The 15,474-nt window shown below is 42.5% G+C and overlaps 1 protein-coding gene across 2 annotated transcripts; it reads left to right on the plus strand.

Annotated features, from left to right (window-relative positions):
* Positions 1 to 398: 398 nt before the first annotated feature.
* On the plus strand, positions 399 to 11,806 carry itgb3a (integrin beta 3a). Of its 2 annotated transcripts, XM_071468477.1 has the most exons (15): positions 399 to 605; positions 1,727 to 1,812; positions 2,458 to 2,662; positions 2,823 to 3,075; positions 3,219 to 3,381; positions 3,489 to 3,650; positions 3,745 to 3,840; positions 3,933 to 4,022; positions 4,117 to 4,251; positions 4,329 to 4,758; positions 7,691 to 7,913; positions 8,860 to 8,960; positions 9,130 to 9,249; positions 9,585 to 9,751; positions 9,927 to 11,806. In XM_071468477.1, the coding sequence occupies exons 1-15, from the start codon at positions 539 to 541 to the stop codon at positions 9,990 to 9,992; spliced, it is 2,364 nt and encodes a 787-aa protein (XP_071324578.1). In that variant the 5' UTR covers positions 399 to 538; the 3' UTR covers positions 9,993 to 11,806. The 2 variants fall into 2 exon arrangements, with proteins under 2 accessions (XP_071324578.1, XP_071324587.1); XM_071468486.1 differs by lacking the exons at positions 399 to 605; positions 1,727 to 1,812 and adding an exon at positions 1,934 to 1,969.
* Positions 11,807 to 15,474: the final 3,668 nt, after the last annotated feature.

Below are 15,474 nucleotides of genomic sequence, written 5' to 3' on the forward strand. Positions count from 1 at the left end.
TCCATTAATGTAGTGGTTGATCTAGTGTCTGCAGAAGTTCAAGAAAAAATGTAATAAATTACTTATTCATAGAATTTGACATCGTGTTCAGAAGTTACAGTTCGATTTCCTTTGTATAATTTCATTACAAAATAAAACTACAACTAAAAACGAATATACATTAACTTGTTGTAGAGACTTTAACAATATGTCCAGGTGTAGAGAAGTAATAAAACTTCACTGGTTAAAGTCTGTTTCGTCTGTGCTGACACATCACATGAAAATAAATAGAAATGAGGGAGGTTTTGAGTATTTTTTTTTTTTTTTTTTTTTCATGGTCAGTCGTGGTTGTGTTTCTGATTAAAAGCGGATGAGATCATTGAGAAACGAGTCACCGCATGTTAGCTGTTCCTGGACAGAGTCTCACATCAGCGAGGCAAACCGTGTGACTGCGCTCAGTCGAGTCAAGAATGAGGAAAGGCGGAGAAGACGCGAAGTGAACGAGCCCACAGGGAACTGCGAGCCGCTCCTGCCAGGTCTGCTCCGGGACCCTTCAGCCATGGGGACGCGTTTAAACCGTCTGCTGATCCTCTTTCTCTTCTTGGCGTCGGCATCAGAAGTTTTGGGTAAGATGGGTTTTTTATTCTTTGGGGCAACTTTTAAAACTTTCACCTGCTCAGGCGGCCTGAGGGTGTTTCCCCTCCACGACCTATAGGAAACTCCTGATGGTATATATATATTTATATTTTTTACATGTGAAAGTTGCTGAATATAATGTTCTCAATAAGGAATAGTTCACTGTCGGCTGATGTGAATGGAGCCGGACTGTTAGTAATTGCGCTGCACCGCTGGAGCTTTCGCCACCTTTCCTTATAAGGGAGTGAAAAAAGTTTCCCAGAGCTTGGTCCTCCACAGGATCCACACTCACAGCGAGGATATAGGCTCAGTTTAATTATCAGCACATAACTGAGAATGAATAAAGGCCCGTTTCTGTGTAGTTTATGGTTTATTATCTATTATCTATTTCCCCAATTAAGCCAAAAACTAACTTATAATAAATATATTATATATAATAAATAAATGAATGAATAAAAGACTGTGACATGTGTCTGTAAAGTAATTTGGAGTTAGTACTGGCCCTGAAGAATCATATCCTGTCTGGTGTTTTCATCTCAGTCTTCCATCAGTTGTGTGTGTATCTACTTCAGGGGCACTTAAATTTGTGTTTGTGCGATTTCAGGCAGATATTCAAGACTGTTTTCATGTATATATTCAGTCAGATATCTAATTCTTTTACTCATATTTAAACTTTTTACAGTGAAGAAGTAAATGAACGTGTGTGGCTGCGCTCTTGTGTTTAACTCAAGTGAACCACACCCATAGACCACACTAGATAACAAGTAGGAAACAGAATGGACATTATTTATGTGTCAACTTCCATCGAATGACAAGTTTGGTGCAGTTTGCTGACATAGTCAAACAACCTTCTGAAAGCATGATGAAGGTTGGTATTATTAATGTAACAGAGACTCCACTAAGCACTTTGATGTGAGAACTTGTGAAAGACTGTACTCGGTATCAGAGTTATCTGGGTTTGTGGTAGTGAGTTAGAGTTGCACAACACCTTTGATGCATTTCTTCATGAATATAGTCAGCAGCGTTGCGTAGGTTATTGTGCCCCAACTGTGAGTGGAAGGAAAAAGGAAATGTGTTTCGTGTGACATTTGTGTTGATGTGATTGTCACAGGTTCCAATGTCTGCACATCACAAGGAGTCACCACTTGTCAACAGTGCTTGGCTGTTCACCCCAGCTGTGCATGGTGCTCTCAGGAGGTAAAAACACCCCCCCCCCACACACACACACACACACACACACACACACACACACACACACACACACACACACACACACACACACAGGGTCTGGTCGCTTCTCCCCTCTCATCACTGCTTGGCTGTTCACCCCAGCTGTGCATGGTGCTCTCAGGAGGTAAAAACACCCCCCCCACACACACACACACACACACACACACACACACACACACACACACACACACACACACACACACACACACACACACACACACACACACACACACAGGGTCTGGTCGCTTCTCCCCTCTCATCACTCAGTGTAACAAGTTGCAACAGAAACATTTCCCAACCACATTCTTCGTGTTGCTGTTTGTTCATGCTGACTCCTCAACATGCTGTGAGCTTTGAAGAGACACCTAAGTCTGTTACTGGGTGGATAAAGCGGCAAACCTGAAAAAAAAAGCTTTTTCCTATTTCTTTTCTTTTATTTCTTTGATTATATTTAACCGTTGTTTAACCAGGTTTGTCCCATTGAGATCACAGATCTCTTTTACAAGGGAGACCAGGCCAAGATAGCGGCAACACAGTTACAGCTTTTATGTGTTGGTACTTTTAACCTGTCAGTTCCTTGAGTGCCTAACAGATTGGATGTGGTTGTTTAAGAAATTTGGGAAGGAGGGGTCCAGTGTGTCCCGCTGCGACCTGAAGCAGAACCTGCTGGATGGAGGGTGCAGTGCGGTGTCTGTGGAGTTTCCCTCCAGCATGGTGACCATTCAGGAGGATGCCCCGCTCAGCGACAAGGCCTCGGGCACAGCTGATGATGTCACTCAGATAAAGCCTCAGAAGCTTCAGATGGTACTACGACCAGGTAATTTTACACACATCAGACATCACGTTTATGGTCGCAGACTGATTTTTATATCTTATTATTATTTAATATTTCATCGTTCAATCTGCAGTGCAGTGAATCTTCATCATCCTCTGTAACGTCTCCCCCTCTGCCACCTCCTCCTCTGTTTGCCTCTCAGGCGATGCCAAGCAATTCACCGTGTCAGTGAAACAGGTGGAGGATTACCCAGTCGACCTCTACTATATGATGGATGTTTCCTTTTCAATGGCGGATGACTTGGCCCGGCTTCGCACTCTGGGAAACGAGCTCGCTGTGACCATGGGCCGCACCACAAGCAACCTACGCATGGGGTTCGGAGCCTTTGTGGACAAGACCACGTCCCCGTACATGTACACCCATCCTCCAGAGGCAGTAGAGAACCCTTGCTATGGGTAGGTGGAGAGGTTTTGGTTGGTGGAGGAAAAGGAGCTGCACCTGTTCAGTTTTTAACAACATAAAATGTTTTGGGTTTTTTTTTTTTTTTGCCACATTCACTGATTTCTTATCCACCTTTTAACCTGTACAATATTTGCAGAATTGGTGAAACATGCCAGGCTCAGTTCGGGTTCAAGCATGTGCTGCAGCTGACGGAGAAGGTAGCGCGCTTCACTGAGGAGGTGAAGAAGCAGCAGGTGTCTAGAAATAGAGATGCTCCAGAGGGTGGATTTGATGCTGTCATGCAGGCTGTGGTGTGCAAGGTATAAACACTGTAATCGCATAGAGACACACATACACATGCTCGGTGAGTCTGTGTGTACATCCTGTATAGACTGATTTTTTTTTTTTCCTCTTCCATCATCATTAGGACAAAATTGGGTGGCGCCCGGATGCCTCACACCTACTGGTGTTCACCACTGATGCCAAAACTCACATCGCACTGGATGGGCGTATAGCAGGCATTGTGCAGCCTAATGATGGACAGTGTCACCTTGATAATGACAACATTTACAACAAATCTACTGTGCTGGTAAAGGCAGAAATTGAAGTCACTGCAGTTATTCACAAGGGTTTTTAATAGTTCTTTGAGTCATTGGACAGGATCTGCTTCCCGTGTCTTCCAGGATTATCCCTCCTTGGCGCTCATGAATGAAAAATTGTCTGAAAACAACATCAATTTAATTTTTGCCGTGACGAGCTATGTGGTGCCGCTCTACAAGGTAAAAAAACTGTGCTGCTTGTGGCTAAGCATGGATTTATTAATTTTAAATTTTGATATGTAAAAACTCATCCTGCTGTCATGTTTTCCCAGGAGTACAGTCAGCTGATCCCGGGCACAACAGTGGGAACGCTATCCGACGACTCTGGGAATGTTATTCAGCTCATTGAGGAAGCTTATGCGGTGAGGACTCTCTGAGTTCAGGGACAATATGGTGAACGTTCAAATGAATACAACTAACTAACTAAAGTGTGATTGAAAACTTCATGTTGAGCAGAAAATTCGCTCTAAAGTGGAGCTGGAGGTCCTAGGAGTCCCAGAGGAGCTGAATCTCTCCTTCAACGCCACTTGCCTGAATGGAGAGGTCATCCGTGGAGTCAAGTCCTGTTCTGGCCTCAAGATTGGAGACACGGTACGTATCAGCTGAGATGCAGATAATGTCCGTCAGTACACACACAGGTTATTATGGAGACATGTCTTCTTCTCCAGGTGTCATTCAGCGTGGAGGCTCAGTTGCGTGGCTGCCCTAAAGAGAAGAGCCGCACTTTTACCATCAAACCTCGGGGCTTCAAGGATTCCCTGCAGATCAAGGTGGACTTTGCCTGCGGTTGCGACTGTGAGGCACAGGCAGAAGCCAACAGCCCTGTCTGTAGCAACGGCAACGGGACCTACGAGTGCGGCGCGTGCCAGTGTCACCCTGGTCGCCTGGGCCCTCGGTGCGAGTGCTCAGTGGAGGACTACAGTCCGTCTGATGATGTTAACTGCATCCCAAAGCCGGGTAGCCCGATCTGCAGTGGGAGAGGCAACTGCTTGTGTGGACAGTGCTCCTGCCACGCGAATGAGTTTGGTCAGGTGTGGGGACAGTACTGCCAGTGTGACGACTTCAACTGCTTGCGCTTTAAAGGAGCACTTTGCTCCGGTGAGTAGACACCCCTCTTTCTGTCAAACTGCCTCGTAATGGTAGAAAAGTTACAAAGCCTTTATTATATACTGTGGGGCGACTGCGGATCAGGAGGCAGAGCAGGTCGTCCACTAGTCAGAAGGTCAGAGCTTCTATCTCTGGCTCCTCCAGTCCACGTGGCGGGCAAGACACTGAGCCCAGATGTGTGGCTATGCTGTCTGAATGTGTGAGTGAATGGGTGAATGTTGTCAGTATTGTAAAGTGCTCTGAGTGGCGCCTAGCAAAGCGCCATGTAAGCAGAGTTAATTTTACCATAGTGGATGAATGATTAAAAACAAGAACTGATGTCACACTGGTCTTCCTTGAGGTCAAAACATTCCCTTTATTTTATGTCACTGTTAGCAAGAAAGATTAGGTCGCCCTTCCCTTCCTTTTCCCTTTTCCACAGCCTCATCCAGCCTTAATGGCCCACATTCTGCTCGTTTCCAGTCACTCAGTCTGTAAACACACCTTAGTCAGTTTAAATAGTTTCCTGTTACTCAGCTCGACAAATCAGAAATCCATAGCTTTGTCAAAACTCCTCTAACGCCCCATTATTATGACTCTTTGCTTGCTTGTGAAAGACATGTAAATAATTGCATACTTCAACTGCCGAGCATAAACAGTAAAGCTTACAAATGACCAGCTCTCAGTCAGAGAACACACCCATTTAGTGCTGTCTGAGTGTCCTTATCACTCACAGCAGTGTGGTTCGATGCTCTTTCACTCCCTGTTACAAGTCTGCACAGCCCAGTGCATAGTTACTCAATCATGGTGATAAAACTTTAATAGGCTTTGTCACTGGGTGATTTAATGTAATAGCGGTTACAGTCTGTGATTATAAGGGGGGGGGGGCATAGGAATGGCAGAATAAGAAAATTGCTGTTTAATCTTTACATACATTAAGCAGAGCAAACTTTAGCTCTGCATATTAACTCTGATTCTAATGGAGATAACAGAGTCTCATGTTTAACTTATTGTGGCAGCATATCTCAGCCTCAATTAGATTGAATTCAATAATTTTTTTCTGAGGACCCCCCCCCCCCAAATTTTTTTACTTAATCACTGGAGTAAAAGTTCAATACTGTTATTTCCAGTGAACTGAACCAAATTGAATGCCCCCTGTGGGTGCACCATGACCTAAGGAGAACGTGGAGGGTAATGTTTGTGCTGGAAAGCTGAAATCTGGCAGGCTTGTATCAACAAGGACGGGTTTGGAGTCTTTCTAAAGGGAGGTTGTTTTTCTGGGAGACAGGTACTGAGGCATTCAGCGATGACACCAAGGGCTCGGGCGCACACGCTCACCAACCCACACACCGACATAGACAAAGCCATAACTGAGCTCAAATTGGGACCACTAAGTCGCTGTGTCTCAATACAGTCGTGACGTCATCGTCTTTAAAGAACAAGCGCCCCTCGGCCCCAGCTCAATTGGAGCTACGGAGAGCTCAGTCTCTTTGATATTCCCTGTGGCTGTGTATTTCCTTTCTGCTAAGGGGCTGTGGGACTGGGGCAGGGCCAGGGAGCAGCAGTCAGCGAGCACAGCCCCAGGGCCCATAAATATGAGGACAGAGTGAACGGGAAAGTTTGCATTCCTTTCCTGGCAATTTGCCTCCTCTCTCTCTCCAGTATGTCTGTCTCCACTGCTCCCTCTTCTTCATCCAACTGTGTACTGTTCTGTCTTCATTCCTGTTTTTATCCGTTTATCATGGCCCCCACGTTTGCTCTCTCTAAAGCCCAGGCATGTGATTAATGGGAAGGATTACTGAGCAGTCTCACAGTGAGAGCAGGATGATGTAAACCTAAAAACTCCCTTTTTATGTGTTTGAATCAACTCAATGGGATCAAAATAATGGAAACAAGACAGCTACTAACTCCACTACTACTCTTATCAAGTTTAAACGCTCCACACTGCAAAAAAAAAAAAAAAAAGAATCCATAGTTACAATGACAAGCTTGTCCTACAAGATTTTGAACAAAACATATCACAGATTTGTCTTTTTTTCAAAAATGTTCAGCATGTTTCCACTGCTGTCTTGTTGACACTAAGAAAGATTACTCTTTGCAAAGCATTGTACGTGAGAGTGTTAACCATTAACCAGTGACAACACCAGCAGAAACCATGTCTGATCCTGTCATGGATATACAAGTCCAATCCAAAAGAGAAGCTGCAGTTGACAGGGTGGAGCCTGGGGCATTGTTTCCTCGAGTTTACAACATTGGATGATTTGTTTTGAGTCCTGGAATTAAGGACCCTTGAACCCTCAGTGATATTTCATGACCAGTAACTCCCCCAGTCTGATCCAGCTGAGCTGTGACTCACTCACTTTGCTCTTAGTCATCCAGTGCCAAATCCTGTTTGGTTTCTTGCTAAGAACGCTGTGGTCTCTGGGAATCGGCCTTTGTTTCTAAGGTAGCTTCATGTGCTGATGTGAGGTGGCTCTCTGTAATCCAGGGAGAAAAGCTCACCTCCAGGTTCTGTCAGCAAACGGGTGTGTTACTGTTCCTAGAATGACCTGGCTGTTGTAACAAAAATAACAGAAAACAACTAAGTGCAGCTTTAGTCAGACTATATACTTAACTAGTAATTACATGGTTGCAGACTCCACGTTCTCAGGTATGCTTGCCTAATTATGCAATATGTTTGAAAAACACACAGGTTCATAGGCAACGGGAGACAACTCGACTCACTATAGACTTAAAACAATAAAACAGACACACTCTGATTCATTTCCAAATTGCATAATTTGGATTTTGTAACTGTTTGCCCAGCTCCACCCATGTGATTATGGACACTGAAGAACATATCTGAAGTGTATGTATTTGATTTGAAGTGAAAGAATATATATTTTAAAGGACTAATTTGAACATCCTCATCCTTTTTTTTTTTTTTTTTTTTTTATTCCTTCAGATCATGGGAGGTGCAGCTGTGGCACCTGCCAGTGTGATGCCGGCTGGAAGGGAGAAAACTGTAACTGCACAACACTCACAGACACCTGCATGTCCAGCATCGGCCTGCTCTGCAGCGGCCGCGGGAACTGTGAGTGTGGGGTTTGTCACTGCACTCAGCCTGGTGCCTACGGAGCTACCTGCGAGAAATGCCCCACCTGCCCCGATTCCTGCACCATAAAAAAGTGAGTTTAACAGTTTAAAGTCTCAGCAGTCGCGAGGCTGACAACATTAGTTTTGTCCTGAGGTTGGCACTAGAGGAAATGCCATGGGGTCTATTTCCATGGGAGAATGAGTGCGCTCAACAAACTTCATGCGGTCTACCATGAAGTCATCCGAAGTTGACATTTTGACGTGAGGGTGGTGTAAATGGAGTGTCCAAAATTAGGGGACCATGAATACGTACAGTAAACCCACTGGATTCTCCCATTCATTTGAGGTGTACAAATCCTAAAGTTTGGACTTGTAGTGGCACCAAAAAAACTGAAAATTTGAATATCCAACAAAAAAAAAAAAAAAAAAAAAAGGAAATCCACCCACTATTTTTCAGCTTGCTGTATCATGACAGGAACCAGAATGTTGGATTATTTTTTTATAGAAATCATTCTCAGGACCATTATCCTCTATGCCCAATATCATGGCAATCAGACCAGTAGCTAGAGAGAAATCCTGTTCTGTTTTTTTCAGAGCAAGTTTAACGACCAATGAAATAACAAATGATTTTAAAGATAACTTATTATTCTTTAAAATCATTTAATTACTGGTTTTCTTCTTAATAAATTCTTCCACCAACTAAACAGCTGACTTTGCAATATTCAGGCCGTGCAGCTCACCGAGAAAATAATCCATAGTGAAGAATTTGAGAGATTGTGACGTTTTAACATCCCAGGATGATAACAAACTACTCCCACACACGTTAAACGAATCCAAGTGTGGTTTCATGTACAGCAGAAGATCAGCCTTCTCCCATGGCCTCCACAGTCAGCAGATACTAACACGGGTTCATCTTTATATACATGTACCACTTTTTGCGCATCAAACTGAATCACACACTGCCACTGAAGAGTTTGAGTAGTGCATACTGTGCACTGTGTATTGTATAAAGGTTACAGTTGGGACCTCTGTTTGCAGGGAGTGTGTCGAGTGTCAGCACTTCAAGAGAGGGCAGTACGCTGAGGACAACAGCTGCAGCAGAATGTGCAAAGATGAAATCATAGTCGTGGAAAACCTGAGTAAGAATCTCTGATTTCCCTACTACCTAGTGTATTTCTGACCTGTTGTGCAAAGGCTTTACTGTTGTTTTCCTGCTGCTCATCATATGAGTAGAAAATTATGTTTTTTAAAAATACCTTAAACCTTTTCATAACCCTGTTTCTTCCTCTTATCATCTTTATCCCTCAGTTTTCCATGACAGAAATGCAGTGAATTGCTCATACAAAGACTTAAATGACTGCGTGGAGCACTTCCAGTATTACGAAGACGAAAGTGGCAAATCCATTCTCTATGTGGTGAAAGAGCCAGGTACTGTAAGAGAACTGTGCGTTATGTTTTTAGGATGCATTAATAGGGCAGAATAGTGTGTTCTTGAGTATCATTTCACCATGTGCATTGCGAGCTACTGCATCAGGGGAACAGTGTGCATCTGGTAACATGCTATTTCCTAAAGAACACTTCATTAGCCACTTAACCACAGCCACACTCTGCCACACCACATAAACCCAAAGTGTACTGAACTGTTGTGCAGCGGAGTGTCTGACTCTCGAGTGAGTGTGCTCCACTGCTCACATCTCATCACAGAAACCAGCATTGGAAATGTATTCTTTTTGAGTAACCCTCTCTTGTCTGTCGTCTGTCAGAGTGCCCTGAGGGTCCAGACATCTTAATTGTGCTCATGGCAGTGGCCGGAGCCATTCTGCTACTGGGCCTTGCCGGTCTGCTCATCTGGAAGCTGCTGGTCACCATCCACGATCGCAGGGAGTTTGCCAAGTTTGAGGAGGAGAGAGCCAAGGCCAAATGGGATACGGTGAGAAATATCTGTAATTAAAATAATAACATGGAACAGCTTCTCCTTCAAGGATGAATGGAGTACTGTAATGGAATATGGCTACTATCTAATGGGGAAAGACATAACCATACAAAAAGTTGGATATGAGTATGAGATTGAATTAAAAACTGTTGCATTTGTTTTCATTCCACAGGCTAACAATCCTTTGTACAAAGGCGCCACTTCCACCTTCACCAACATAGCGTACAGAGGCAACTAACAACCAAATGGGATGAGAAAAACTCAGGGTTCAACGACAAAGAATGGAATGTAGTAGCACAGAGATGGACGAGAAGAAGCTCACACTGTCATGTGACAAGCTACTGTAGCTGAAAAGTAGTTAACGCTGTCAACAATGTGATGAAATAATTGTACATAATGTAAAAATGACTAGAAATGTTAATATAAGTCACAGACGGTTGCAAGCCCTTTGGTTTTCTCTCAGTACTGCACATGCCGTCAGACTGATATTCAAACAACTCCACTGTCAGGTTACATTTTGGGGAACTGCTGCTGTCCTTGTCACTCTTGTGGGCTTTTTGGGAAGCTCTTTTTATATTGCAAGATTTGTTGTTTGAGATTTTTTTTTGTGTTTGTTTTTTTTTTTTTTTGCTTACATTTTAAGATAAAATTAGGAATCACCATGAGCTAAAAGAAATAAGTTGTCATAGAAAAAACAGGAATGAATGGACATTTTGAGATCTTGCATTATTTACATCTAAGCCTTGTTGTGTTGAAAATGTTGTAGTTTTCTCTCAGAGTGCAGCTGCAGCTTATTTCAAAGTTCTTCTTTCTCTAAACACTCGAAAGTTTAGATGATATCAGTTTACGTAAAATGTGCACTATGGAGTTGTTTAGGGTTTCGTATACATAACCATTTCCTTCTCTTCTAATGCAAAGTTGTTTATAGGAATGATTTTGTGGAGCTGTTAAAGGATAACTGTGGGATTTTTGAACCGGGGACTTAGTTTCCATGGTTTTGGGGGTAAATCATTGATGGGGACAAAAAGATTTGCATTCAGTCATCTATTGAGCAAGAATGGTATACACAACTGCTAAACAGCTGCTGCAGTGTAAACAACAAGACATTTGATCACATCAGACTAAAAGTGCTTGTTTTTGCCACCAACAGGATCAGATTGTTATTTTAAGTGTCTGACAATGTTATGGGTTGGATTTCTACAAAGACAGACTTTTTTGTTAAAGAATAAGATCTTTGTTTAACTAGAAACTGAAATTCTTTCTCTCTGTTCAAAGCCACCAGACTCCACTGGGGAAAACAGTAATTTTAACTCATACAACACAGGAGATGCTGCTCTACTGCTGCCTCCATTAGTTACTTTGTTAGTGTGATGTTATCAAATGCCCCGTTATTTACATTGCAGCAGCTGTTGGACAGTTCTTGCTCAATAGTGGACTGATTATAAAGATTTTTGTCCCTATCAGTCATCTGCACCCAAAAACATGAAAATAAGGCCCAGATTCCAAAATCCTAGAGTTATCCTTTAAGTGCAGCCTTTAGGCTGACTTGGTTTACAGTGATATTGTGGTCTATGTTGTTTTTGAAATCCATTGGCAGCAATGGTATCTTTATAAATGCTACGAGGTGTTTTGTTATCACTGCATCACCTGTTTTTGTCTTTGTTGGGCTGTTTTATTGTTCATTTTATTTGTAAAGGTGCTTCAAAGATTGAACTGTAAATTGTTTGGTTTGTTTCAATTTTCTAGTGACCAGCACTGTGTTTTACTGAAATACCATATTCTTTGTCCATATGGGCAGATTTTATTGCACATCAAACAACATCAGCCATAATGCCGTGTAATTGATGATAACGAACTTTTGTAATTTTTCTATTTGAGATATTAGTACGATGTGATGTGTATTTTGGTCTCACAGCTCTGGTCCTCTCTCAGGACACAGCCTGAGAGCTCACTGCACACTTTGTTTGTTTTTTGCACACTTTTCTTAAAGAATCTGTGGATTAACTCTATACCTTCCCTCAGTAGAAAGAACTAAAGATTCATTATACCTGACTTCACCAAATTTTGTGTGGTTCTTGACATTTGAGTCCCTTTCAACAAATGTCAGCTGTTTCTTCCCTCTATTAATCAAGCTTACAAAAGCGTAAATGAGAGTCATATTTCAGATCCAAAGCAATACGAGTTTAAAATATCCAAATAGAGAAAGTAACTTATATATTTACTCTGTGAGATGTTGATGACTTGACAAATCAAAGGGGATGGGAATCTATATTTGTGCTTTACACTGGTAAACTGATATTGTCATGTGGTGCACAGAGGTTATTTCCTCGACTGTGAAGGTTTGGTCATTTGGAGACTGTGCGCTCTAGTGGAAAGAGAGGCACAGAAGAGGGTGGTAACACAAATCCAACGTTACACTGCAATCACTGTGCAGTGCATGATGAGTCTCTTTATATCCATCTGATGGCAGCAGGTATCAGGCAACAGGGGTGATATTGCACACTGTCAAGCTACAATTACGTACGATAGAACCATTGCTTAATTTTGGTAAATTTTATGCAACCAACACCAGAGTATTGCAAAAATAACCTCCACGCTTATATGCACATTAAACGTTTCATTTTGATGAACTAATTTACAGTTTCTACTGCAAATCAACAGGCATGATGGGGAATAGACATGTTGAAAACAATTGACACATTCTCACGAAAAATCGTAGATCAATTGTGCTAAAACTTCTCTTTCTAATAGTAACTCCATTAGGAACTGCTGATTGCTTCCAGTCCTTCAAGCTGGAGATATTGAGACTTTAATGATATGAGCATGGATATCCAAGCTGCTATGCCAGAACCTGTAAACAGTGTGTAAACCCATGGCTGACTCGCCAAAAGTCTGCAGTTCCTGCAATAAAACAGTATGACCAATTAGGAGCCAAGCCAAAAATAATGTCATCAGGAAGCACAAGGAGCCTGCAAGACATGTGACCCCCCCAGTGTATCACCTCATCAGTAACTGTTCGACATGTACAGCATACTTATTGCTGAGCTGAACAAAACCTGGGGAGCGGCTCCTCCAACCACTCTCATTCTAATTGCTCTGGGCACCGTAACCACACCTCTTGTCGAGGGGAAGCAAACCTTCCTAAAAAGCTATTAGAGAAGTCCTTAACCTCCTCCAGTCTGCTTTGTTGGAGGACAAACTGAAATTGATGGAATTGGAAGAGATCCAGAAACAACAGGAAGAGGAAATGGAGGCTGGGATGACAAAGCAAATGAGCCCATACAAACGCAGGCATTCTTAACCAATAAAAAACCAAGTCAGATCTCTAGGAGAGAGAGAGAGAGAGAGAGAGAGAGAGAGCTTGAGGAGGCCCAAACTAGTTTCCAGCCTTTTATAGACTAAAAACACCCACACACCTACTCCCCCTCAAGACACAGAACTTTCACATGCTCTGCCTTTGTCCTCTTCCTTGATTGGTCCTGTGAGTGGAGTCGCTGAATGACTTCTTGATCATCTTCACATTGCTTCATTTGAAACAGCAGCCATGGGACCAGGGTTCAAAGGAGGGTACGCTGAATTACAACAAACCTTCCTCAACAAGGCTCCTGACCTCCAGCTGCAACCACAGAACCAACAAATTATCTTCAGTATCAATGCCACCAGTGCCCCAATCTTTGGTGGCACTTGGAAAAGGGTGCTTCTCATGTGGTTCTGGGAAACACACAGTCAGCCAGTGCTCCACACTGTATTAATAGGGGTTGAGGGAAGCTTGCACACCAAATGGTTGGGATATATATCCTCCAATGTGGCAAATACTGACCCTGTCGCCCCCAAATATGGTGATCATGGGGCATTGGGATGGTTCCCTTCCTCATGTGATGCACACCAACACTGACTGGAAAGAGGGGATGGCACCATAGTCAAACTCTGGTTTCTAAACATTTCATCCGACGTTATCTACCAAACCTGCAACCTCTACCTAAATGGCAGAAGGACACCACCTACCTTCAGTGTGGACAGGTAGTGATGATGGACTGTCAACTGCCTTGCTCTCTTTGGCCTGTTCTGAAGATGACAGTGCAGCCATGGTCGGACAGACGTGTGGAAGAACTGTGGAAGTCAGAGTCACGACTTAGACTTATCTCCATCTACCTGCCTGCAATGTGCCCTTATCGCTAGAAGAGGTTACTGAGACCTTTGACTCAAACTCTAATCAGCACTTTTGGGGGTGGCAGTATTAGAAGTGGCGTTCACATGAACATGAGGAGGCACGTGGGCACACTCCCTGGAGGCAGGCACAGGTGCATTGAGTGTCCTAAAGTCATTCACTGTCTGCACTCTGCTTGAGCTGGTTCCAACTTTCATTTGTCACCATTAATTGTACATCTAATTTCTTTATTTAATTCTGACATTAACGTGATCTGTTAAAGTATCAATGTTATAATTTTATTTGATTTAGAGTTGAGTCTGTAATCAAGATAACTATATCAACTATACCTTACTCTGTTTTCAGTTAGAACCTGCTGATCAGTTCTCCATCTGTGCTCATACAATTTAAGTCTAGTGCATTGGTGTCAAACTGGTTGTTCGTGTAGAATTGAGAATTTCTGTGTATTACCACAGCCTGTCGGATGCTGTGTACACTATCAAGAATATTTCCTGTTGTATTGCTCTAAAAAACAGTCATTTCCTCTTCTTATTTATTTATTTTTTTTTTACTTCTTCTTAGTCTCAGACCCGTTGCTGATTGTAGTCAGAAAAAATTACACATATTTCCTTGTCACCACATCTTGCTCTCGCTAGCCTGATGAATATATTATTAACAAATATAGAGTATGTTATCAGGTAGCCTACTGCTTATCTTACTGGTAATGTGTCCCTCAAAAATGCTATATTCTAGTATTTTCTAAAAACATGCATTATTTGTTCTTGGTAGTGTGGATCTTGGGGAAATACTGCCTCTTCCAGTCAACTTGGATTATAGTCTTAGTGAAACCAAACATGTTTGATCATTGGTTTACTGTGGCATCGCTCCTGTCTTCTGCTGAACCTCACAGCACATCATTGTTCTAAATGGTGAGTGTCTATCTGCAGTACCAGGAGGGGGTCTTTGTAAGTCTAGCCCAGTCCAGATGTCCAGTCAAGATTGCTGTCAGTCGAGTAAATGACATTTAAGGCTGCTTTTGTAGTGCATGCAAAAACTATAATTTCAGGTGTGTATAAATCTCTACAAAAGAAACATGTAATGCAGAGATCCCGTAACCTTTACTGCTGCTTTGCTGCTATGCAAAGTCCCACTTTGACTAGTCTCTGTCAAAGTATTAATCAGTAGATGTCTGTCTCGAGGCTAAAAATATAAACTTATGAAACAGTTTGTGTAGGCTCTATACAAAGACTCCCTGAGTGCATGTCCTGGGGTGGAACCAGGTGATCACGGAAATCAATCCAAAAATGCATCATGACCATTTTAAATGTTCATTTTGATTCTAATCTTGAACGTCTCAAAACAAGTTACAAGTGAAAGGACTGTTAAAAAAAACAAACAAATTTGCATATAAATAAGCTCACCACATGAGTTGTAATTTCAGTCCCAGGTTTCTCTTCATACATGTGGGTCAGAGTGACACCAGCAAAGACACTTTCTCTGCCACCAGTAAAGACATTCCTGGCATATGTCTCCCTCTAGTGTATAAACACTGCACTGCTCAAATGCTGCAGCA

The sequence above is a fragment of the Trachinotus anak genome, unplaced genomic scaffold, assembly GCF_046630095.1.
Source record: "Trachinotus anak isolate AG129_WGS33_773 ecotype Australia unplaced genomic scaffold, CSIRO_AGI_Tana_v1 ptg000003l, whole genome shotgun sequence".
NCBI lineage: Eukaryota > Metazoa > Chordata > Actinopteri > Carangiformes > Carangidae > Trachinotus > Trachinotus anak.

What these genes read in the sequence shown, in the direction of transcription:
- itgb3a (XM_071468477.1), top strand. Translation starts at nt 539, where the DNA reads ATGGGGACGCGTTTAAACCGTCTGCTGATCCTCTTTCTCTTCTTGGCG. An exon ending in CTATGTGGTGAAAGAGCCAG is followed by an intron (nt 9,250 to 9,584) that starts GTACTGTAAGAG and finishes GTCGTCTGTCAG; the next exon opens with AGTGCCCTGAGGGTCCAGAC. An exon ending in CCAAGGCCAAATGGGATACG is followed by an intron (nt 9,752 to 9,926) that starts GTGAGAAATATC and finishes TTCATTCCACAG; the next exon opens with GCTAACAATCCTTTGTACAA.